Source organism: Eublepharis macularius, chromosome 10 (assembly GCF_028583425.1).
Source record: "Eublepharis macularius isolate TG4126 chromosome 10, MPM_Emac_v1.0, whole genome shotgun sequence".
NCBI classification, from domain to species: Eukaryota; Metazoa; Chordata; class Lepidosauria; order Squamata; family Eublepharidae; genus Eublepharis; species Eublepharis macularius.
In genome coordinates, this window is record NC_072799.1 from 89,050,766 (window position 1) to 89,075,516 (window position 24,751).

Consider the following 24,751-nt stretch of genomic DNA (forward strand, 5'->3'; position numbering starts at 1 on the left):
TTCTGACCCCTGCTGCCGTGGCCTCCAGATTGGACTGCTGCTGCTGTAATATGAGGCTTGTCTTTGAAGACATCTCAGGTGTTTCAGCTGATACAAAATGCTGCAGCAAGACTCCTGTCTGGAGTCAGCTGTTCGGAGCATGTTGCCACCTGTTTGCTTCTGGACCCAATTCAAAGTGCTCATTTACAGCACTCATCCAACAGGGTCTCCTGGTGTACTCCCAATGTGCCAGCCGTGTTTTCCAGACAGCCTTGTCCTTACGGTGCCATCCTTCAGGATGGTGGCTTGCGAGATCTCCCACTATAGTGGAAGGCCTCCCAGCAATCCACTTTGTTGCTTAAATGTAGGACTTGTTCTGGCACACTGACGTCCCTTCTGGTGAAAACTGGAAGTGACGTCATGGGATGCTCTATTTGCAAATTGCAGAGCGTTTTGTGGCATCACTTCCTGTTTTCAGCGGAAGTGATATCAGCACTCTGGCATGGTTCTGGTGTACCAGTATCCATCCTCAAATGCTCCCAGGGTGGCTAGCTGCGGCTTGGCAACCATATTCATATGGCAACTCTTTTTTGTTTGGTAGGCCAAATGATCTGCAATGATCAGCGCAGTGAGTGCCTTCACTTGTCGCATTTAGGAAGGAGGGTAAAACAGGTTTCATTCAGATGGCGTTTAGTGGAGGGTAAACTGTTTGACAGATTTTGCTGCATTTTTAATTTGTGCATTTTAAATCTTGTTAATGAGTTGCTGAATTTTTCTGTTCTTGAAACTGATTGTATTGTTAAGCCACCTTGAGTTTAAGAAGATGAGGGGGGATATTTTTAAAATAAAATAAATAAATTACTTGAGTTGGATCAAACCAGCTTTTCCACTGGTGAAAAAGGAACAATTCCCCCATCTCGCTACTAGGGTTGCCATCCTCCAGGTGGTAGCGGGAGATCTCCTGGAATTTCAACTGATCTCATCAGTTCCCCTGGAGAAAATGGCTGCTTTGGAAAGGGATTTTTATGGCAATATACCCTGCTGAGCCCCCTTCTCTACCCAAACCCCACCCTCTCCAGGCTCCACCCCCCCCCCAAATCTCCAGGAATTTCCCAACCTGGAGCTGGCAACCCTACCCACTACGTCATTGGTCATGCAGCCTGCATGGACCATGTGAGACAGGGCCTGTATGGTAAGGGAGGGAATTGGTGGGATTGAGCAAAAAAGCTGATGGGAATATCCCCTGCATATTCTTTCCCATGCGTGGTTTGATTTGTATGTATGTTAGATAGATGTGTCCTATGTGAATAGGCCTCAGCTTGGCTCAGAGTCACATTAAAAAAATAGCCAAGTGTAAGAAAGAAACCTCTCTTCTGATGTACTTTACTTCTGTCCTAGAAAAAGCTTCTGTCTTAAGCTAATGGCCAGCTAGATAAACTATGCACTGAAGGAGAAAAGAACCAAAATAGCGCCCTTTTAGCTTTTAGCTGAAACCTGCAAACTCTAAAAGTAAGACAATTTATTTTTCCTTTATCAAGTGTGTAACCTTTACCTGAGTAACTGCAATGAAGGGCTGTAGCTCCCCACAAAACCACAAGAGTCCCTAAAAGGATGCTTTTAGGGAAATATACAATAGCATAAGTCAGAAAAACTAGCTCCTTTGACAAGCACAATAGGAAAGGTCAAAACATAGAACAAAGAAACGAAATTATTTAGTATGCTGCCTGATAAGAAAGAATGCTGCAGGGGAGATGAAACACCTATTGATGTAAAATTGCCTTTTGATATACCTATGCGTATTTTGCTATTTAAAACACGAGTCTGTAACTGTAAACTTTAGAAACTGCAATTTCAGTACCTGATTGCAGCATCGCTGTATGATCTGATCACAAATAAAGGATAAAAATTCTGTTTGCCACAATTGGAAGTGGTTGGCCTTTTGTTTGAATCCCCTCCTCCTGAGGTGACAAAACAAAACATTTGATTTATATACTGCCTTTCAGGACAACTTAACACCTACTCAGAGCAGTTTACAAAGTATGTTATTATTATCCCCATAACAATCACCCTGTGAGGTGGGTGAGGCTGAGAGAGCTCTGGAAGAGCTGTGACCAGGGCTCATTTCAAGGGGAAACGTGCAGGAATGCAGTTCCAGCAGTTCCCCAAAGAGGTCATATGTCAGGTGGCCCTGCCCACCTGACTCTCGGCCATTTTGGGCCCGTTTTGTCCTGGATTGGGGCCAAAACGGCCTAGATCGGGCCTCTGACAGGCGGCGGATCACTCTCCTGTTCAGCAGCGGCCCAATCCTGACCATTTTGGGCCCCTTTTGGGCCATTTTTAGCCTCTTTTGCTGTTTTGGGCCCAATTTCGGTCCTGAATGGCCAGGATTGGGTCCAAAACAGCTAGGATAAGTGATGTCAGGGGGTGTGGTATATGCAAATAAGTTGTGCTAATGGCACATTTCTGGTGATGTCAAGGGGTGTGGCATATGCTAATGAGTTCCTCCAGCTCTTTTTCTACGAAATGACCCCTGGCTGTGACTGACCCAAGGTCACCCAGCTGGCTTCAAGCGGAGTAGAGGGGAATCAAACCTGACTCTCCAGATTAGAGTCCTGCCGCTCTTAACCACTATACCAAACTGGTTCTCTCAGTTCCGCCATCAGCACCCAAACCTGGTCTTAGATCACTCCTACACAACTGATTTTAGGGATAATGACAAAGTGATGAGGCTCAAAAGCAAGTTTAGACAAGGAAGTAGGATTGCCTGGTCCCCCTCTCCTCCCAGCAGGAGTTGGGGCACCCAGTACCTACCTGCTCCATTGTCTATTGCGCGCACATAAAGCACACGTGTGCTCTCGGGCCCACATGATGATGTCACTTCTGGGAAGTGACATCACGTGGGCTGTGGCCGCCCTGGGAGTTCTCCCATGATCCATAGTGGGGGGGCGGATCAGGCCTGAATTGGGCCTCTGTGGGGCACTCCCATGCTCCACAGTAGCCTGATCCAGTCTGATTCAGGCAGATTTGGGCCAGATCAAGCCATGGGAGTGCGCCATGCCACCTGGGAGCACACCCCCAAGAGACCCATGCCTCCCCCGCTGGCCAGGTAAGCTGGAGGGTGGAAGCGGAGATCCCCCGCCCCCAGCAGGAGACTGGCAACCCTACAAGAAAGTATAGTTTATTGAAAGGGAATTGAATATAGGCCATTTTTCCTTCTTCAAAATTTATTCATACTGAAATAGTTGCACTTACGTCTTTAAAGAAGCCCAGCAATTGTAGAGCCAGACAATAGAAATTAATACATCGACTGCCACTTTAGAGGCAGCGCTTGAACAGGTTGCCTGGAAGCAATAGCAGAGTGGAAGAGATTTAACTTGTTTCAAGTCAAGCGCCCACAGTGTGAAAACGTATCTGACGCTTGCCTGGTCCCCCATACTCCTGACAGATAGGATGTTGGTGCAAAGAAGATACTATCTCCTACAGTCAGCTGGGTGCAAATAATCTCCTACAAATTATCCCCCTTTTAAGGCCGTTATCTTGGTCATAAAAATATCCCCATGCAGTGAGTTGTGCGCTATAAAATTGCTTGTCTACTTACTTTTAACAGGCTTCCTACAAACCGTTGCTGAAGCAATTGATGGAGGAGATATATAAAACTGATCGACCTGACCCTGTTGATATCGAACATATGTCTTCTGGGCTCACGGACCTTCTGAAAACTGGATTCAGCATGTTTATGAAGGTAAAGCTGTGATTATAATTACATTTTAAGGAAGTAAAATGTGCAGCTGTTTGAGGAAGAAGAAACCAATTCATTTTACCTAGGACATTTTTATCTCATAAATGAAACTCAGCATTCTTAGATGATGTGTCAACAGAATAAATTTATAATATATCTGAGTCATGAAGAAGAGAAAATCCCTTGCTGTTTCTTCACAGAAGCCTAGAGAGGTGAAGGCCAGCGGGCGACCCAGAGGAATTTTTGTTTCCATTGCTCCTTAGGGAAATTTGGGGGGGAAACTAGAGATGAGGAAATTCTCTCTTATGAAATACACACACCTTTTTTAAAAAAAGAATGACCAGTCTATATATTCTATCTGTTCACAAAATGTATACACTACTTTTCATAGACTTTCAAAGCAGTGTACAAACAAAAGGGACTGATGTAAACAAAATTATGAAAACCATAGTCAAATAAAACAAAACAAAAAAGAAAATCAGAAGGGCAGCTGAAAATAAAAGCAGATGCCATAAAGATAGCAATAGTTACCAAAGGCAACTGGAACAAAATGGTCTTTGTCCGTATGCAAAATATTTGCAGAAAAGAAGCTAAACCAGCCACTTGAGAGACAGCGTTCCAGAACTCTGGGGCTGCAACTGAAAAGGCACTGCTACTTGACCCATTCTGATCTCTGCATTTAGTTGGTGCTTTAAACAGGATCTCCCAGGCTTGTCTTAAACTATAGGGGGCTTCCTGTGGAGTAGGTGCTTCTTGAGATATCCAAGCCTGGTTCGAGATTAAGAGGCTAAAGCTGAATGGGTCCTTGAAATGTGCTGGTAGCCAACATAACTGTTTTAGTGCTAGTATAATACGGTATTGTCAACCTGCACCCAATACTAGACTGACAATAAATTTTGTACTATCTGTAGTTTCTTAATGTATTGTAATAATAATAACTACTACTACTACTACTACTACTACTACTACTACTACTACTACCCTTATATACTGTTCTTCTAGATACATTAGTGCCCCACCCAGAGTCGTGAACAAGTTAGTGTTATATTATCCCCACAATGCAGCTGGCGAGCTGGGCCTGAGAGGACTGGAACTACATGTTTGTGAAAGGACACTCAGTCAGGGAAAGAGAGGCCAGCTGTGTGCTGCCTGAGCAGGTTTAATATTTCTGTGAATAAGAGTCAGAGAGGCTAGCTGTGTGCTGCCTGAGGAGTTTTAAGCATTTCTGTGAGACAAATATCGAGTTAGAGAAAGAGGCTAACTGTGTGTGAAGCCTCAGAAGAGATCTGTGTGAATGAGAGTAAATGAAGTAACTCTAAGAACCAAGAACTACATTTATGAAACCGATACGCTTCTTGACTAAATAAAAGTTTATTTTTGTTTTGTTATATCCCAGTGTAGCTGTCATTGCTATATCCCATTCCTGTCCTCAGGGCCACATAGAACCGCGAAGGAGCCTGACGCTTGGGAATGTTACCAAAGGGAAAACTTAAAATATATTGGAATTTAATATTCCTGGTGGCAGCAAACTACCCAGAGGGTGTTAAGGGAAAGAATAAAAGAAAAATCTACCCCAAGGAAAGTAAAGGTCTAAGAGCGGAACTACAAGTGACAAAAGGCACAGGTTGGACACTTGTCAGCTTCCCTCAAGTTTTGATGGGAAATGTAGGCGTCCTGGTCTTGCAGCTTGGCTCTCCGACTGCTGTCCAATGGACTTTCCAACTGTCACTTGTCCAACATTCTGCCAAGCGGCCTACATTTCCCATCAAAACTTGAGGGAAGCTGACAAGTGTCCAACCTGTGCCTTTTGTCACTTGCAGTTCGGCTCTTAGACAAGGCACTTACTGAGCTCATGGCAGTCGTGGGATTTGAACCAGCAGAGTGCTAATTCACAGCCCAACTACTTATCCACTATGCTACAGCAGCTCTCCCTTGTATTTTATTGTATTGCATTATTTATGTTATTTATAGTCTGCCTTTCTCACTGGGACTTGAGGCCTTTATGAAAGCTCTAACGAAAACAACTACAAATAATTGTATTAACTAGAACTGCTAGAACTAGAAAATAGTGAGTCTCTCTGGGTGTGTGTTCATCAAGTGTCGGGAGACACAATGTTAGCTGGAGGGGACGGATTCTCTCACAGCCCTCCGCCGCCTCTGGTATGCTTTTGCCCTGCCGCCCTTGTTGCTTAAAACTGTTAATTAGCTGAGCCTTGGCAGGGCACAGGCACCAGGAGGGAAGACTCCAGAGGCGGCAGAGGGCTGTGAGAGAATCCGTCCCCTCCAGAGTGATCTCCACCAGCCCTTGTCTTTCAAAACTACGTTTCCCAGCTAACATTGCATCTCTTGACACAAGAAAAACACGTGTCAGGCGTCTTGTGCAGAGAGACTCAGTGAAAAGTACATGTGAATCATACCCTTCCTCTCCCCTCTATCTAATACTTTTGGTCTGTTTAGAATATTTTTATCACACCTTTATCCAAGTAGTTCAGGGCAGCATAGAAGGTTTTCTTTCCCACTGCATTTTATTGATTTATTTACTTCATTTATATGCTAGCTTTCTCTCCATTGGGGACCCAAATCAGGTTACACTGTTGTCCTCTCCTCCATTTTATCCTCACAACAACCCTGTGAGGTAGGTTTGGCTGAGAGTGTGCAATTGGACCCAGCAAGCTTCCGTGGCAGAGTAGGGAATCGAACCTGCGTCTTGCAGATATTAATTTGACACTGCAATTATTATATCATACCAGCTCTCATTCTGCATTTTATCTTAACCATCATGTGAGGTAGGTTAGGCTGAGAGGGAGTGACTGGTCAAAGATCAACCAGTGAATTTCAAGGCTGAACAGGGATTTAAACCCAGCTCTCAGATCATAGTTCAAAATAGTAACTGTTAAAGGTAAAAAGGCTTTTATTGCATATAGCCAAAGGCCGTTACAATCTCTCTCACACACACACAAAACATAGGACAAAACATAAAACATGACTGACATCACTGGTATAACCAAATCCAAAACACCCTCATCAGAGAGAGCTTTCACTCCTATTTTCTTCACTCTCAGAGCAAGTGACACTCTGTATGAAACAAGAGGGTCAGCATCCGAAAGAAGAAAGATCAGCTTCTCTGCTGCCGAGGAAAAGTTTAAGTCCTTCAAAAGTGTTGTGAGAAAACAGGGTCACACTTACCTGTAACTGCTGTTTATTGAGTTCTTCTGTGCAGGTGCACATCCTTCCCTGCTGTGTGCGCTTCACCACTTACCTTGGAGGGTCCAGTGGCTCAGGAGAAACTGAGGGTTGGGTGCAGGAAACGGCTGTGCCTGTGCTCTGGGGTGGGGTGGGGCTCTCCCTTTCCAGTTTTAAAGCTGCAGAACCTCCCGATTGGCAGGCCTGTGCATGTGCAGCCCCCACATGGGACTGCACAGAAAACCAACAATGAAACTGGGTTCTAGGCTCTGTGTAGAGAGAGGTGTCACCCAAGTTCAACTGTGATGCCACCGGAGGGAGACAATTAGTCTCCTGCTGTTTAAAAGCCCCGCATCACACAGACCCCCTCCATCACTTCAGAATAGCCTTTACATCTATCTGGTTTTAGACCCTGCCAAAACTCTTGCTTGATGATGACTAGTTCGAAATACCATTTGCTTTGCGCTTCTGTACATGTAGTGCTGCAGTTTCCAAGGGTAACCCCAGTGTATTCTATCCTGCTCTCTCTACACTAACTGCTTAAAAGTCCATAAGCTGTGTGGATCAAAATGTCAAATATTCTGGTCCAAAAGGAGATGCAGGGAGAAAATGCTAACTACAGTGTTATAAAAAGCCAATTAATAATTTGCTGAAACGTAAATATTTGGTTCCTTCATGTGTATAATTCATGGTGGTGGCGATTGCCCTCAAGTTGTAGCTGACTTATGGTAACCCCTGGTGGGGTTTTCAAGGCAGGAGACTAACAGAGGTGGTTTGCCATTGCCTGCCTCTGCAACTCTAGTCTTCCTTGGAGGTCTCCCATCCAGTTACTCACCAAGGCTGACCCTGCTTAGCTTCTGAGATCTGATGAGATCAGGCTCACCTGGGCTATCCGGGGCGGGGCATGCATAATTCATAACTGCTTTGCTATTCTTGATATTATTATTTTTTGCTTTAGAGGAAAGCTGTTTTTAGAGATGTCATGAAAACACAGACACGGGGACAGGACTAGGTGGCAGAGCATCTGTTTGGCATGCAGAAGGCCCCAGGTTCAATTCCTGGCATCTCCAGTTGAAAGGGCCAAGTAGCCGGTGATGTGAAAGACCTTCCACTTGAGGCCCTGGAGAGCTGCTGCCGGTTTGAGTAGACAAGACTGACCAAGACTTGAAAGACCAACAGTCTGGCTCAGTATATGGGAGAGTCGTGTATTCAAGTCACTGTGGTACTCTGGAGAACTCCCTACGCGGCACTCAAGAGCTTTAATTCTTTTCTAAGCCCTGTTAAAATATACAGCAGGACAGCTGCATAAAAACACACTGCATCTGGAGCAAGGAAAGTGTATTTTGGCCTTTCTTCCACAGCCAGTGTTGGCTGTTTCCCCATTTCTGACTGAGACCTCATAGTAGCATAAACTGCTGATTACAAAGGTACTCAATTTGAGTACCTTGGGCCGTTATTTTCAGCACTGGAGGCCGTGTTGTAACCACATTACAAGCTGGAAGGCTGCAACCTTCTTGACTACTCTTCACTCTCAGAATCGACAGCTGGAATGTAGGCAATGTAGACATATTCTAAAGTGTATATGGCATTATTTGTTCATCCACCAAAGGTGCAGGAGGCAATGTCAACAACATGTTGCCAGTTGAAACCATGTCCATGAAGCCACTATTGGATGGAGAACATCTGAGCTTCTCCACTCATCACTCACAATGTTACATATTTGTGGTCTGTAGCTTAAATACATGATATAGCTGGCCTTGGGTACACAACCCTTCCCCCTTTGCACACTCCTTCAAGACACAGAGAGGGAGGGGGCATGAGCATGCTGGCTCCGCTCCTCGGCTCCTCATGATCACCTGATGCAAGCAGTCACAGCTGGATGACTCACGTGGCACAGTTCCCCCTTGCTTGGCCCAGTCCAGATGGTCTGCAGGGTTACTGGAGTCATAGAATTATAGCGTTGGAAGGGGCCATATAGACCATCTTGTCCAACCCCCTGCCCAGTGCAGGATCAGCCTAAAGCATCTCTGACAAATATTCATCCAGCCTCTTCTTGAAAACTGCCAGTGAGGGTGGTGAGTCAGGCACCTCCTCTGGACCTGATGGCTGCTGCTGGAGTGCAACTTATCTGGGCCCAATCCTGCATGACATGGCCCAGCTAGCCAGCCCAGTGGAGATGCCATATCCAAGCTTGGTACTGTACACAATTCACCTTGGCTGGGCCTCCCTCCAGTGTGTGGGGGGGGTGGAGGCAGTGGGGATGGAGTGGGCCAGCAGAGGGGGTGGGACTGCCGCTGCTTGTATTTGCCGATTTCATCGTTTGCGGTGATGCCGAGAATGGATCTTCTGCAAATGGTGAGGGTCTGCTGTGCCTCCCTTTAAAAAAGAAGCCCTAGGTCAACTGTGGACGTAGTCTCTTTGTAAGAACTCTCTTCTTCACTGATCCCACTGTTTTCTCAACCTTCACTCCTAGAGGGAGGCTACGGGGCTTTCCAGATATATTTTACCTTCTAAATGTAGTTCTAACTCAGACTTGTTTCTGGATTCCCAAGTCGCCTGGTGCTGTCAGGGGGGCACTCAGCCTCAGAATCGGGGACCAGTGGCTCCAGCCTTGCTCTGTGTGCCAGTCAATCTTCCTGCCTCTATAATAGGCTGCTGGCCCAATTCTCTCAACGTTATAGCAGCCTTCTTAAGACGGCCGACTGAGGAAGCACGCTGTGCCTATTCGTATCCAGTTAGAGCTGCTGGAATCAGCTGATTGGAAAGGCCTCTGCTTGTGCCAGGTGGAACCTTCCCTCTGACAGCACCAAAGAAAGCAAGGCCCTCCATCCCAAACGCCCTCCTGAGAACGGGAGTGTAGCTGGACAGGCAGGGAGACTGTCCCACGAGCATCTCCCTTCAGTCTGGTTCTCATTTCAGTAATACATGACTACCCAGAAAGTTGTTTCCAAACACATTCTCTTGAAAGCATCTTGATGGGTTAATCTGCCTTAAAAGCAAGAGAGGGCACTTCTTTGCGTTATAAAATATTGCTATTTTTAAAAAAAACAACCACAAATCTGTGTGGCATTTTACATGGCAATGATTGCTGCCTGTTTGCTTGGCATTCACCAGTATATTTTTGTGGTGTTCGCTGACTGGGAGGAACCCTGAAGGAACAGGACTAACCAGACAGTTTGGCAGAGAGAAGAGCTGGGCTTGCTTCCCGTATGGGTGGCCATTTTGGAACACAACCATATTGGGGGGTGGGGCTGTACATGGTTAGCGGGTTGCCCGAGTGCCTCCCCACCTCATTTGAGCAGATTTTAGCTCTGCTAAGGCAGTCTCTAAAATGGAAGGTTTTTAAATTAGCCTGAACCAAATAAGGGAGTTACTCACATAAACAACTCACCATGTGGGAGCTGGTGTGGCGTAGTGGTTACAGTGCTGGAACAGGATCTGGGAGAACAAGTTTCCACCCTTCCATGGAAATTCACTGAGTGACCTTGGGCCAGTCGCACACCCCTCACAGGAAGGGTTGTTTTTGTGAGGAAGACATAGAGGATGTGAGAACAATGTTGTACATCACTTTGAGTCCCATTGAGGACCCAAATAACTAACTAAATAAAAAAATACGGAGCTCCAGCCACTCAATATGAGTGGGACCATCTACTGTTTTCTGTACATACTTAGTCAATATGACTCCCACTGTTTTAAATTACTCTTGATTCAGTTAAGGGTGCATGAGATTCAACGCAAATCTCCTGTATACAACTAAATGTGGGAAGCATAAACGATAACACTGAAGGAGCAGGGATTATTTATATAGCATTGTATTTTGCAAGCACTGTGTTTCATTTTGAAGTCTTGATGTTGACAAAACTTTCCCAGTTTAAGAGTACAAATTAAATTTCCAAGCAAAGTTTTGTGATAATAACCGAGAAACAGCTTGCTTGGAATGCCACATGGAAAACATGCATGTACTGGTGCCTTACCAAAGACTGAGGCCTATTTAATGCACATTATGCCTGCTGAATGTTTGTTGGTGTAGCTATTCAAGTGCTGTTCCAGATACTATACTAGATTTTTCACAAGAAGATCTGTATTGGGTATGTCTGGCCATATCCTCGTCAACTTTTTTTCTTCTTGTACCTTTCCCTACTTTCCTTGTTATAAAAGTACAGCTTGTTCTCTTTTTCCATTGGATACACACCCCAACCCCTTTTTCCTTTGCTTAATCAAACTTGTTCTTAAATTACAAAGTTGCACAACTCGTAAGAGTTATTCACAGTCTCTGTCCAGGAGGGTGTCAGACAAGAAACTCTCTGATAGATCTCCAAAGGAAAGTCCAGATTCTACTTTTGCAGCCACTGGGGGGGGGGGGGGAGAAACTTGAGATGTGGCGCAGGGAAGAAGCCAATGACGAAAGGCAAATTCATTGTAAACACTGCAAACCGAAACCGCACACAGTGTGATTAGGAAATCCTGCAGTGCAGACACAAAGGCATAGACATTATCCAAGCTCCAAGAAATGTATATTGTTGGAGGGGTTACCAGCACTGTTCTGGGCAGGAAATCCTACCTATAAAGCATCCCCAAGTGATACTTAGCAAATTGTTCTTACAAAACCATTAATGGAAATTCCATGATTTTGCTCTGCTACGTCTTTGTTGGTCAACTAGTTTTCTAGTTAGGAAGTCCCAACTGCAGCCTCTCCATGGCTTATCTAAAATCTGCTTGTCTAACAAAAATCCCTTTTTTCTTGGTGAGTCTTAAATATAAACCAAGCTGTTTTCACAGTTAAAATTTGTAGTCTAACTATGCCCCCAAAACAGATCAGATAAACTGGTGCCAGATTAAATCTAAATTTAGATATGCAATTTTGTGTTGTTGTAATAGATTATTAAGACAGTAAGAGAACAACAACAACAAAAGCCCCACAATGATATTGGCCTTCCTGGAAAAGACATATCTGCTGAACTATGAAGTAAGTGTGACATTCATACACACAAATATTTCTGAATTGTGCTAGGAACTGGAGTTTTGCTTGCATGGGTTCCTGCTGCCCACGTGGCAGCATATTCCACTAGGGTTGCCAGGTCTCCTACTATAGCCTAGGGTTGAGAGGTGTCTGGTATTCACCTGGACAGTCTGGTATTTTAGGGGACTGTCCAAGAAAAAGATTCCCCAAATACTAGATACCTGGCCCCTCCCCCCGTGGCAGCTTCATTGGACAGCCCAACCGGGCACCCTACCCACTTCCTGTGGCGGTGTGATGTTACTGCCAGCCCAGGGAACTGGCCAGCCAGCCCAGGCTGGTCTTCCAGCCTCCTGCGTGGCACTGGCAGGAGTGGACCACCCGGCCTCCTGCGGCTGCATGGCCCCAGCAGAACTGGCCGGCCAGCCCGGATGCCCAGCCAGCCTTCTGAGGCTGTGCTGCACCACCCGGAAGTGGCCAGCCAGCCCCATTGCCCAGGATTGGTGTGATAATGTCACTTCCTTAGTGACATCATTGTGCCATGCAGGAGCTCCCATGTTTTTGAATTTTTTTTTTTAAGTGAGTGCCATTTCCCCCCACCCTGGGGTCCACTATTATTCCGGACCCCATCTGGCAACCATATTATAGCCCATTGTGTTGCCCAAGGAAATGGGGGGATGGGGGTGCACTGATATTACTTCTGGTGAAAAGTGGAGGTGATGTTGTGGTCTCAGTCTAGATAGAGAGATAATTAGTAACTACTCTAGGATTACTCAGAGACTTTTATGGCACCATAGGAATTTGAACCTGTTTCTTTTTGCTTTCCAAGCCCTCGGTCCATCCTTTTTTTCATAGTGGCCCACAGATTTGGCCAGATGGTACATAATAGTGTACCACAAATTAACAGCAAGAACGCAGTGCATGATGTTTGTTGAACAAGGAATTGTTTGTAATAAAACACACCCATGCCTCCCAAAACTGAGGATGGATGAAAGCTCATGAAACGGAAATTCCATTGCAGCTTCAACTTTGTGATAATCGCTTGCCCTGGAAAATTCTCTTTTCAGTGTTTCAGGATGGAATGTTTGCCATAAGGTGCTAGTATCCACAGAACAGAGAGCCTTATGTAGTTTTGTTTATTAAATGAACCATCACAGTTATACTCCAGGCCTTTACACAGTTAAGTTTGTATTTCGATATTGTTCCATTAAAAAAAAATACCCTCAGCAGTTCCCAAAATCTCTTTTGTGGCAGTTTTAATTGAAAACGTGCGTGCCTAAGCAGACTATGTTTTAATATGCATTTCTGGAATTCATGGTTTGACTTTCAGCCCTTTGAAAAAGGATACTTTTGTTATATGCACCATGTGTTTGGATGCAAGCTTATTTTGATTTAAGGAAAGTATTTTTTGAGACATTTGGCATGTTAGCACGGGCATGAATATGTGTGCTGTTGAATTAAATTGCATTTTTTTAAAGTACTCACATTCTTAGAAATTTTCTAACCGCACATGTGTGTCAACACTGAGGTTTAAGTCACTCACTAATCTTATGAAAGACAAACAACATTTAGAGGTAATACCTAAAATTTAAATTTCTTCTAGTCTAACAAGGGAGTATACAAAGTATCATGGTTGTAATCATTTCCCATAGAACTTTACATGGATTTGAAAAATAGCACCTCTGGCTTTTTTGTTAGGCTACTGAAACTCTTAACTTGGACTATATGAGAAAAACATATAAGTTTGATACAAATTTTGGTAACAATTTTATCACAAGTTAATGCAAAAAAACCCCTCTGTGAAAGTAGTAGTTAGTGTTTGTTTCTAGTTCCCACCCACTAGAATGAAATAAGTAAGATTTATTTCCAAATAACCTTGCGTAAGACTGGGATATACATTTCCGTATGCATTATGGGAAAATACCAAAAAGGTCTGTTGTCCAAATTATATGGGAATTTGGTGGCTTCAGAGGCAATGCTTCACATATAAATCTACTGGGAAAATGACTTGCAAATTACAATCTCAAATAACTTTATTTATACAATACTGGACCAGCATAGACTATATATACTAACTTGAAGAATTTTTTTAATCCATGATGTTATATGTCTTATAAAGTTAAAGAAATTGTTTAGCTAGTACAGCCATTTGCTAGGAATGTAGCTGCATAGATGCTGAAATCACTATATGGATGATAATGTCTAAATATGCAGAATATTTTGGAAAAATAGGTAACATATAAGAGATTAGCAGATTTGGATCCAGTGGCACCTTACAGACCAACAAGATTTTCCGAGTCACAGAGCTAAGCTACAAGTGACGCCTGACACAGGTTGGACACTTGTCAGCTTCCCTCAAGTTTTGATGGGAAATGTAGGCATCCTGGTTTTACAGCTTGGCTCTCCATTACAACTGCAAGACCAGGATGCCTACATTTCCCATCATAACTTGAGGGAAGCTGACAAGTGTCCAACCTGTGTCAGGCGTCACTTGTAGCTTGGCTCACAGAGTCTTTCAAGAGTCACAGCTCCCTTCTTCAGATGCAAAATCAGAGCTCTGGCTCTCGAAAGCTTGCACTCTGAAAATCTTGTTGGTCTCTAAGGTGCCTCTGGACTCAAATCCCACTGTTCTACAGCAGACCAGACCAGCTACCCACTTAACTTTATAAGAGACCAGGGCTTTTTTTCTGGGAAAAGAGGTGGTGGATCTCTCAAGAGGGAAATGAGGGAGAAACACACGGAATTCTTTGAAATAATATTATTTTCCTGTGCTATGGACTTACATCAACTGTGAGACAGAACCCCTTACCTTGTGAGGTGACATAGGAACTACCCAGTAGGATGATACTTAGCACAATAGTTCTGAACTCTTGCTGTGGGAGCAAAATTCTGAGGGGCCCAAAATTTCTCCAGCCCCGCCTCTATATCCTCCCCAGAGCAGCCGAGGCGGGTCCCTCGTATCTATTGGGGAAACCATTCCTCACAATGATCCAGCCTCCCCTCCCCAAGCAGCCACTTGGTATGAACACCAACTCCCTCTGAGCACTGCTGGTGAACAATGTGGCCTCGATGATGTTCCTGTGGAGGGCTTTCACTCGCAGTCTGGTGCCATTGCAGAGTTTGGGTGGGTTGAGGTTCTGGAGCAGCATCACTGGAGCCCCCACTTTGAGGAGAAGCTTGTGGACTGGGAAGCCAGGAGGGTTGAGCATGTTGAGGAACTCCACAGGGTAGGTGGACCGCATAATCTATTTGCACAGATCGGTACTCCATTTATGCACCTTCGAGGGAGTTGTGTTTCATTAATGATGGCAGCCTTGTCTTTCTTGGGGGTCAGAGTGGCACGCTTGCACAGCCCATCCATGGACTTCTCCGTGATAGTGACAATATCAGGGCATATCATGGCCGTTAGGTCTGCTAGGGTCGTCACTGCTGTGCCCAGGCCTGCAGGGATGGTCACCTTTCCCTTGGACCTGGGATATTCTCCATCCCCTATTTTTAGTAGGAGTTCAGAGAATTCCCCAGCGGACACTTCACCTCTCAAGTGGACCCTCATGTTCTTTCTTAGTGAGAGTTCCTGATGTGGGGCCACAGATACGATGCCTTGACACACACAGTAACCTCGTCTGCTCGAGTTCCCCTTGGGACTACTGGCAGAGTCTGCTGGAAGTCTCCAGCCAGCAGCACAGTGACTCCTCTTATCACTCTCTCATTGCCCCTGACATCTTTGAGAGTTATGTTCAGTGCCTCAAAACACCCCTTGTGCGCCATGGTGCTCTCATCCCAAACAATGAGCTTACAGTTCCACGGCACTTGGGCCATGTTGCTTTGTTTTGAGATGCTGAACAGGTATGTTTCTGCATGGATGAGGTTAAGAGGCAGCTTGAAGGTAGCAAAGAATCATATGCCATGCCTGAGTGAGCCTCGACCTTCCATGGAAGTGAGCGCCTCTCTACTCATCTTCCAGGATTGCTTTGCTCATAGAAAGACTCTGCTGCTCTGTGCACCTCGGGGTGATCTTGTTTGTACTTGGCCACTGCTGCTCGGTGCACCGCAGGAGTACGATGTGCACATTTCTTTGCCGCATCTCTAACTTGCTTCCTCCTTTTAGCATCAGTATATCTTGCACGACATCTGCCAGGAGGCTTCTTGGGGGCAGTAAGAGGTGATGGCTGCAAAAGGTGTGAAGTAGAGTTGGACTGAGGGAGAGGTTGTGTGGTGGGCATTTTGACAGGTTCCTGTGAGAAGTTCACATCGAAATGGCCCCTAGAAAGGTCGTGCACCATCTCCCCACGAACATTTAAAAACTCAGTTACCATACTGATTTTTATATAAAATCCCTATTCAGGAGTCTTGTACCGTCTTTCTTCAACTGTCTGCAGTTTCCTTGACCTGATTTTTATTTTTTTATTTATGTCATTTATAGTCCTCCTTTCTCACTGAGACTCAAGGCGGATTACACAGTATGAGATTAGTACAATCAATATCAAATACATTTCAATACAGTATCAAGGACATTTCCATAAACAATGCTATAGGGTAAAATAGATATAAGTTTAAAAGACATAGTATTAGCAAGAATCCAATAGAGTAGAAAAAATACTGAAGCAGAACATAATTCTAGGACTAAAATCAGACAACATGGAGCACTGGTGGTACATAGGAGTACATATTTAAAGCAGCAGATAATATGTAAGGCAATATAGTGATGAAGTCTATGGTCTATGGTCCCTAACTCATTAGCAAAGCATCTGAGACCCAATCCCTACAATACAGCCCTCCCATTTGAGTAAAAAGCCTTTTTGAATAGTTCAGTTTTGCATCATTCCACAGCTGACCAATCAGTTCCACAGTTGACCACTCAGAGAGAGGGGAGTGCAAGCAGGCAGCAGCCTGCCAGCCACACAGGAAAGCCAGGCCCCACAGGGAGATTGGCAACCCTAGTGAACTTTGAGGGGAAGACTGGGAGGGGCATTTGACCTCAGGACACATGCAATGACTCCCAATAGCAACTGCAGACTGTTTAGAATGTTGGGGGTGAGGATCAATCAGGCCACATATCATATGCAAATGGCAGCAGCCTACCAGCCACACAAGCTGTATCCCTATGGGAAAACACATTTCACCCCTTTTTACCACCTTAGGGGGAGATTGGCAACCCTAGTGAACTTTGAGGGGAAGACTGGGAGGGGCATTTGACCTCAGGACACATGCAATGACTCCCAATAGCAACTGCAGACTGTTTAGAATGTTGGGGGTGAGGATCAATCAGGCCACATATCATATGCAAATGGCAGCAGCCTACCAGCCACACAAGGAAGCTGTATCCCTATGGGAAAACACATTTCACCCATTTTTACCACCTTAGGGGGCGAATTTCTTAGTTGGTGTTTAAATCATGAAAGGAATGTTCTCCCCAAATTTCACATTTCTAGGTCCAGGGGTTTGGGCTGGGTGAGGATGAGTCAGTCAGGACACTTGGCTTTATATATTTAGAATATATTGGATATGAAATCCCATTAATACTCCTGACTGGCTTAAATATTAATGGGATTTGATGTTTAAGAATTTTGATAGGAAACAAACACAGGAGTTTAGCTGGATATTTGCTAATTCTGTGCAAATCTTGCTTGTTAAACATAGGAAACAGAGAGAACTACTTATAATGGATTTTGGCATTTTATGTTTATGAATAAACTTAGATTCAACTGATTCTTCTGGAAGGAGAGGACTTACTCAGTCAGGAGCACAATGGTATCCTTTCTTTGCCAGATTATGTTTAGGTGGAAGAAAATGTTGGAGAAGACGTGCTTGCTTGGGTACATGAAGGGCCCTGTGAGAGAATTGCTTTTGATTTTATTTGTATATACCAAACATAAGAAGCCCCATAGCATCACCCCAAAATGCTAGTTTAGTCGTTTTTAGTTAAAAAAATTGTGTGTAGAGACTGTTCATAATCTGAGGCTGTCAATTGTAGTGTACTTAGCTTGTGCATGAATCCATGACGTCGCGCAAAACTCTCGCGAGAAGACGCTATCTTCTGCATTTTTTGCACTGTGTTTCGCGATGTTCTGGAAGCAGGTATGTAGTATGAAAAGGGCCCGGCTCTGTTCCTTTGAGAGTGCTGGTTCACTGATACAGTTCATTATGAAGCCGTGGTTGTTGAGTGGACATCTCAAGCTGTATTGGCTTGACTGTATTGAAGCAATGAATGTTCTAGATTAAGCACAGGACCCACCTACCCCCCTTTTTTTTTTTACCAGAATGCCATTTTGCCAAGAAATTAGGGCAATTGAGGTGTCAAGAGCCAAGCCAAGCCGTCTTTTGCCAAAGCAGTTTGCTACAGGTGCCATTTATCAACTCACACATTCTGTCTCAGAGATTGGCAAGGAGGGTGGCAGATGGCACCAGCTCAGCTAGATTTAGAGGCAACCAGTTACTGACTCCTCGTACTTCTATTCTAGCACTAGCCCTTATTGATCTATATTGACATTTGCTGTCTACGTATGCATTTATTTTTAGATTTATATTAGGTACCTCTGTATGTTAATGGAAAGTACAGCCATTTGTTCACTGCTGTCCCAAGCATCAGTTTTATTCTTGTATCTGACCTACTTTCAGCTGCTGAGCACTTTCTTGCTCTCTGCATTTTTTATTTACTGTAGGAGAGATGCTTGTTTCTAGCTAAGACAAACAACAAATTTTAATGAAGTCGTTTATCATGTTGTGAAACTGTGATAGAAAGCAGGGAGACAGCAGACACTTTCCATTGGTGCCTTGAGCATAGTGCGCTAGCCCGAATGCTGCATCTGAACATTGGCACGACTACCATTTAGTGAAGGGGCGGGGGGCAGCTCCCTACTTTCATACTTTTGTATCTGTTTGTTACCCGGAAAGCTCAGAGCAACTTCATCCTACACAGATCATATGAAACCTGTGGGTTTAGATGTACTTGTCTCTAGATAAGATTGTAGCCTTATAAGGCACTGATTAAGGCTCAGGGAAAAAACATCTTTTACTGGTTCCACACACATTGGGTTGGAACCAGCCAGGGCATTTTTTCAGCCGGAACACGGTGGAACGGAGTTCCGGCAGCTCTTGAAAATGGTCACATGGCCGGTGGCCCTGCCCCCTGATCTCCAGACAGAGGGGAGCTGAGATTGCCCTCCGCGCCGCTCAGCGGAGTTCCACCACCTCTTTCCCCAGAAAAAAAGCCCTGGAACTAGCAATCCATCAACAGAAGGTGTTGATTGAGTCACATCCTTCTCTTGTTCCCTTTCTCCCCACAGTCTCTTATGACCCTGGGAAAGTTGATTCCCAGGGTTCAAGAACCCGTACAAACCCACGTTATAGCTGCCACACAGGTCATGGGGCTGCCCGTAGAGAGAAAGAGAAGGAAGCAAAATTGCCCCATCACAAGTAGATGGTGATGTCAACCTTTTCCCCACCTCATTGCAGCCCACTGCAACCCAAGAAGCCAACTTCCCCAAGGTCAGAGAGATCTGCTGGGGAGAGGGGGACAACTGAAAGATCCTTGCACCCACGAATGACGGGACCCTGTCCGTTCCTTCTACACGCTTATTGTTAAATAAATGTGCCTTCATACCAGGGCCGTTTCCAGACGGCCGACCTGCATGTGGGACGTCGCGCCCCGTTTCGGATTGTGCCGGGGAAAACGCGAATCCGAAACGGGGCGCGACGTCCCGCATGCAGGTCGGCCATCTGGAAACGGCCCAGTTATGCCAAGGCACAGGTTCCTTTTCTCCTTAAAAGGTATCTGTTTGCCCTGTTCAGCTTCCATGATATATATTACATGATATATGTTAAAAATGCTTTCAAAATGCACTGCTTTTTTGCTGTTTAATCTTAAATTATTAGCAGGATTGGACATCAGGACTGCATCTTCCCTTTTTACTTCTCACTGGAATCTGAAATGGAAATCCAGGTTTTAAATGTCACCAGGTGATCTTGGACAGTTTCACTGTCTCTCAGCCTCAGCCGCCTCACAAGGTTGTTCTGGATCTAAAATAAAGGTAACAACAATCCATCATAACCTGCCCTGAGCTTCTGGAATAGGGCAGAAGGAAATGAATAACTTAATATACATTTCACATAACTTGCTGCAGAGCAGGGGGAGGCAGAAGGTTGGAAATTATCCCATAATGTTGTCCTGCTCACTAGGTGGCCATTCTCTGATTGCCAATTAGCTCGGCTAATGTTCAGCTCAGTGTGGGTTCAAGAGCTGTGTGTCTGGGAAGACTGTTTGGCTGGGAATTCCGTCTTGTTGACAGATGGAGTCACTGCCACCCGCCCCCCTCTTGGCTTGGGAAAGGGAAAATGAGCTTTTGGGGACCACGAAACTGAAAACATGGGATCCTTCAGGCGAAGGGGTCTAAATGTTGGTGACCGTAAATAAAGGACATAATGGAAACTTTACTACAGTTACCCAACGCCACAGTCATCAGAAGAAGCACTGGTTTTATTTAGTTATATCCCTAAGGGAAGGCATTGTGCGGTATTTAAAGTGAAAAAGTATGTAAGCACTACAGTGTACTATGCGTTTTAAAAATGCCTGGCTTTTCCTCAGCCATGTGTGTGCCCAAATTTTAAAAAACCTTCTCTTGTCTCCAGAAGGCGACAACCATTCAAGCATTGCAAATGATCATTTGGAGATCACACGCTGTGAGTCGCCTTCAGGGGCCGTCATGCGCAGCCTGCCAGACACAAGAACGGCTGAGGAAAGGGGCCCGTGCCAGAGCTATACGCGGCAGCCTGTGCAGCGTTATATAAGGGATCCTGGGGAATCACTCTGGTTTTGCACGTCGTCGTTGTATAGGGAGGCAAAATGTTTGGGACCAGACTTCCTTTGAAGACTAGCGTAAAAGAAACATCAGGTCCTGCCTAGTTGTGGCTTTTTAGCCGGTAGCACTAATGTATGCAGTAGATCTCATCATTAAAACACAGGCTCTCCGTTTCTGAGGATCGGCATCCCTGAAGAGGCTAGAGGAAACACAGGTTTCTCCTTTACTCCTCTCCACATGGTTAGCTGGAAGAGGCGTGCCGGTTTGCCCCACTCGTGTGTTATAAATATGTTCTTTTTTGTTTTTCTCCGTTTCTGTCAAAAGCTGTTTCTGCATGTTTGGGGCTTCGTGCAACTGTCTAATGAGTCTTTTTCAATGAGAGACTCAGCACCAATTCCCAGTCCGACCCTGGAATGGAAGCTTTACACGCAAATGCAGGGCTTTTTTTCTGGGAAAAGAGGTGGTGGAACTCAGTGGGTTGCTTTGGTGAAAACAATCACATGGCCAGTGGCCCCACCCCCTGATCTCCAGACAGAGGGGAGTTGAGATTGCCCTCCGCGCCGCTGAGCGGTGTGGAGGGCAATCTCAACTCCCCTCTGTCTGGAGATCAGGGGGCGGGGCCACCAGCCATGTGACCATTTTCAAGAGGTTCCAGAACTCCGTTCCCCTGCGTTCCCCCTGAAAAAAAGCCCTGGTCACATGAAAGCTGTTTTGGGTAGCGCTCCCTGCACAATGGATGGCCCAGCTTATCCCAATCTCATCAGATCTCAGAAGCTAAGTAGCTAAGTGGTTAGTAGTTGGATGAAAGATAGGGTTGCCAGCCTCCAGGTGGAGATCTCCCAGAATTACAACTGATCTCCAGGCCACAGAGATCTGTTTCCCTTGGAGAAAATGGCTGCTTTGGAGGGTAGATTCTCTGATATTATATCCTACTGAGGTCCCCCTCCCTTCCCAAACCCTGCCCTCTCCAGACTCCAACCCCCAAATCTCCAGGCATTTCCCAGTCCGGAGCTGGCAACCCTAAAATTTAGAGGCCACAAGGGTCTCTATGGAATCCATCTGAAACATCTTGATTGTAAAAGCACATCAGTAAGGTCAAGAAGAGTTTGCTCAACCTTCATCGTTGGCATTCCCCTACCAGTTCATATCCCAATGTATTTCTATGATTTAACATATCCTGAAAATAGATGCACCTTCATGTTGGTACAACTTAATGCTTTACCATCTGCATTCTTGTCAGGTAGATACTCTGGTTTTCCATACTTTGGCCGTTTCCACACACATTGAATAATGCACTTTCAATGCACTTTAGTTATCCTTTAGAAGTGGATTTTTTGTTCCACACATGGAAAATCAGTTACAAATGTGCGCTAAAGCGTATTGAAAGTGGATTATTTAACGTGTGTGGAAACGGCCTCAGAGAGAACATGTATTTGCGACCTCAATTGTATTGAATCCATTGACTACATACTTTTGAGCTGTCCTGAATTTTTAAAACTGATTTCCCCTTCATTAGTAAGGATTCTGTTTCTCCAACTGCTGAGACTTCCAAGCTACTGAGCAATGAAGATGGATGGGTTATAGAATCATTAGATTTTTTGCTGCTGTTATAGAAATACAGAAACATACCAAAGCAACTGCATAAACCCTGTTATTTTGTGAGTATTTTCCTATTAATGATCTAAACATAAACTCTTAGTGGCTGTTCAGAACCACTGGGTGGAATGAACAGTAATAGAAAAGAAAGAAAGGGTCTGTATGCAGAGGCAGGCAATGTCAAACCACCTCTGTTACCTTGATATCCCGAGCAATGATTGCCCTAACTTGGCTGAAACTTGACAGCATTTTACACACACGCACACACCAGCAAAATTAGGTCTGACGGGTATGGGTAACTGAAAGTCACTTGAGTCATATTCACAATAATATATTCAGTTGTGGCTCTTGTTGAGATAAGGGGAAGAATCAGATAGAGGAGATCCACTAGAGATTCCAATCTAGAAAATGTTTTACGCAGTTGGAACATATGTAACGTTGACTGTTATTTGGGATTAAGAAGTTAAAACATTTAAGCAACCATAACATTTTGAGGCCACGGCCACTGTCAAATCAATATTTTAGCATGCTTAAATTCAATGAGTGAATGTGTTTAAACATATTTACGGCTTTTAAACAGTAGCCCATATATTTTATGGCACATGGTCATCTTGACTCAGACATTGTGTTATGATATCGTTATTCTTTGCTCTACAAATGAGGAGCTGATACTAAGAGGTTGTGACTCGATCAACCCCTGAGTGGGCTGCAATTTGAACTCAAATCTCCCAAGTCCAGCCTAATTTGTTTAACATAATTCATTAAGGTTCTGCAGCTTCCTTAGAAAGATATTAATTATCCTACCAAAATTTGAATGTAAGAAAACAGGAAAAACGTGCAAAGTTCTGCCACCTAATTTCGTTTTAATTTATAACCCTCCTTTCTACATAATGAGGTAACCTAAGACTTCTTGCTTACGTATTTTACAAAATGAAAAATTATAAGTAACCAAACTTCTGGATTGGCCAGTAATGTTGGGCACCTACAACCCTCTCAGCCATGAAATTCATTGGTCACCTTGGGCCAGAGTAATTCAAGAGTGGAATCAACTGCCTAGGGATGTACTGGGTTCCCCCTCATTGGCAGTCTTCAAGGAGTCAATGGACAAAAACTTGTTGGGGATGCTTTAGGCTGGTCCCGGATTGGGCAGGAGGCTGGACTAGATGGTTTTGTAAGGTACCTTCCAACTCTATGATTCTGTGATTCTCAGCCTGACCTTCCTCACAGGGTATTTGTGGGTATAAAATGTACCACCAGCCTGAACCATTGGGATTAAAAGAATGGTAATTAATAATCATCTGTTATTTTAATAGGTGAGTCGCCCTCACCCTCGTGATCATCCCCTGCTGATCCTCTTCATGGTCGGGGGAGTGACGGTGTCTGAAGTGAAAGTGGTAAAGGAAGTTCTGTCGGCACACAGGCCTGGAACACAGGTACAGAACTGTTAGAACCGTTACATATTCAAGAATTATCAGTTTCTGTGTGAATGCCGGGGCTTTTTTTCAGCTGGAACACGGTGGAACGGAGTTCCGGCACCTCATGAAAATGGTCACATGGCTGGCGGCCCCGCCCCCTGATCTCCAGACAGAGGGGAGTTGAGATTGCCCTCCGCGCCGCCAAGCGGCGCGGAGGGCAATCTCAACTCCCCTCTGTCTGGAGATCAGGGGGCGGGGCCACAAACCATGTGACTATTTTCTCCAAGGGCAACCCACTGAGTTCCACCACCTCTTTTCCCAGAAAAAAAGCCCTGGTGAATGCTATATGAAAATAATTCTATGTGGCCACAAAAACTTGCTTTGTTGGTGGGACTGAAGCTGCCCACCAATCAGGCTGAGGCAAATTACCTTTTAAAAGAGAGAGGTTCAGATCGGTCCTTTGGGTGCACAGGGCTACAACATAGGTGGACCAGATCTAGCAAGAAGCAGGGACCGAAAGCCAGACCATCCCAGCTAGGAATGGCTGCAGCCCATAATAACTTGGCTGGTATGAAGAGCAGGGACCTCTGAAGGGTAAGGCTCAGCCCAGAGCTGAGTTTTAGGAAAACACCTACAGTCCATCAATGTCCAATCAAGATTTCACAGCCTGCCCAAAATCCTTCGAGAACTTAGTAGTGCCAATCAACAGGGTCTCTGTTTAAATGTCTAGGAAATTGCCTGATGCTTGTTAGGCTCCTCTGACATTAATCCACATAAGCTTTTGAGAACCACAGCTCGCATCTGACGAAGAGAGCTGTGCTTCTCGAAAGCTTATGCTACAAATCAAGTTGGACTCTTTACTATTTTGCAACTACAGACTAATGCGGCTAACTCCTCTGGATATTTTGTATGTGCTCGGTCTCTTTCTCAAAGTCTGAGCAGCCACTGGTGACTGGTTCGTTTATCTGAGAAGGACATTCCCAGTGGGTTTTCCCCCTTCCTTTCCCTAAAGGCCTCTTCAGGGAATCCAGATAAGACCTTTTACCGTCCCACCCCCGCCCCCAACTCTGTGGCAGATACATAC

General features: G+C 44.8%; 1 protein-coding gene across 1 annotated transcript in view; it reads left to right on the plus strand.

The window, feature by feature from the left end:
- The window catches only part of SCFD2 (sec1 family domain containing 2), a 282,293-nt gene that overhangs the window by 253,605 nt on the left and 3,937 nt on the right, over window positions 1-24,751 (plus strand). Inside the window, exons 7-8 of the mRNA XM_054990692.1 lie at window positions 3,587-3,721; window positions 23,566-23,685. Coding sequence (XP_054846667.1) covers window positions 3,587-3,721; window positions 23,566-23,685 — 255 coding nt within the window. The remainder of the gene's footprint in view (window positions 1-3,586; window positions 3,722-23,565; window positions 23,686-24,751) is intronic.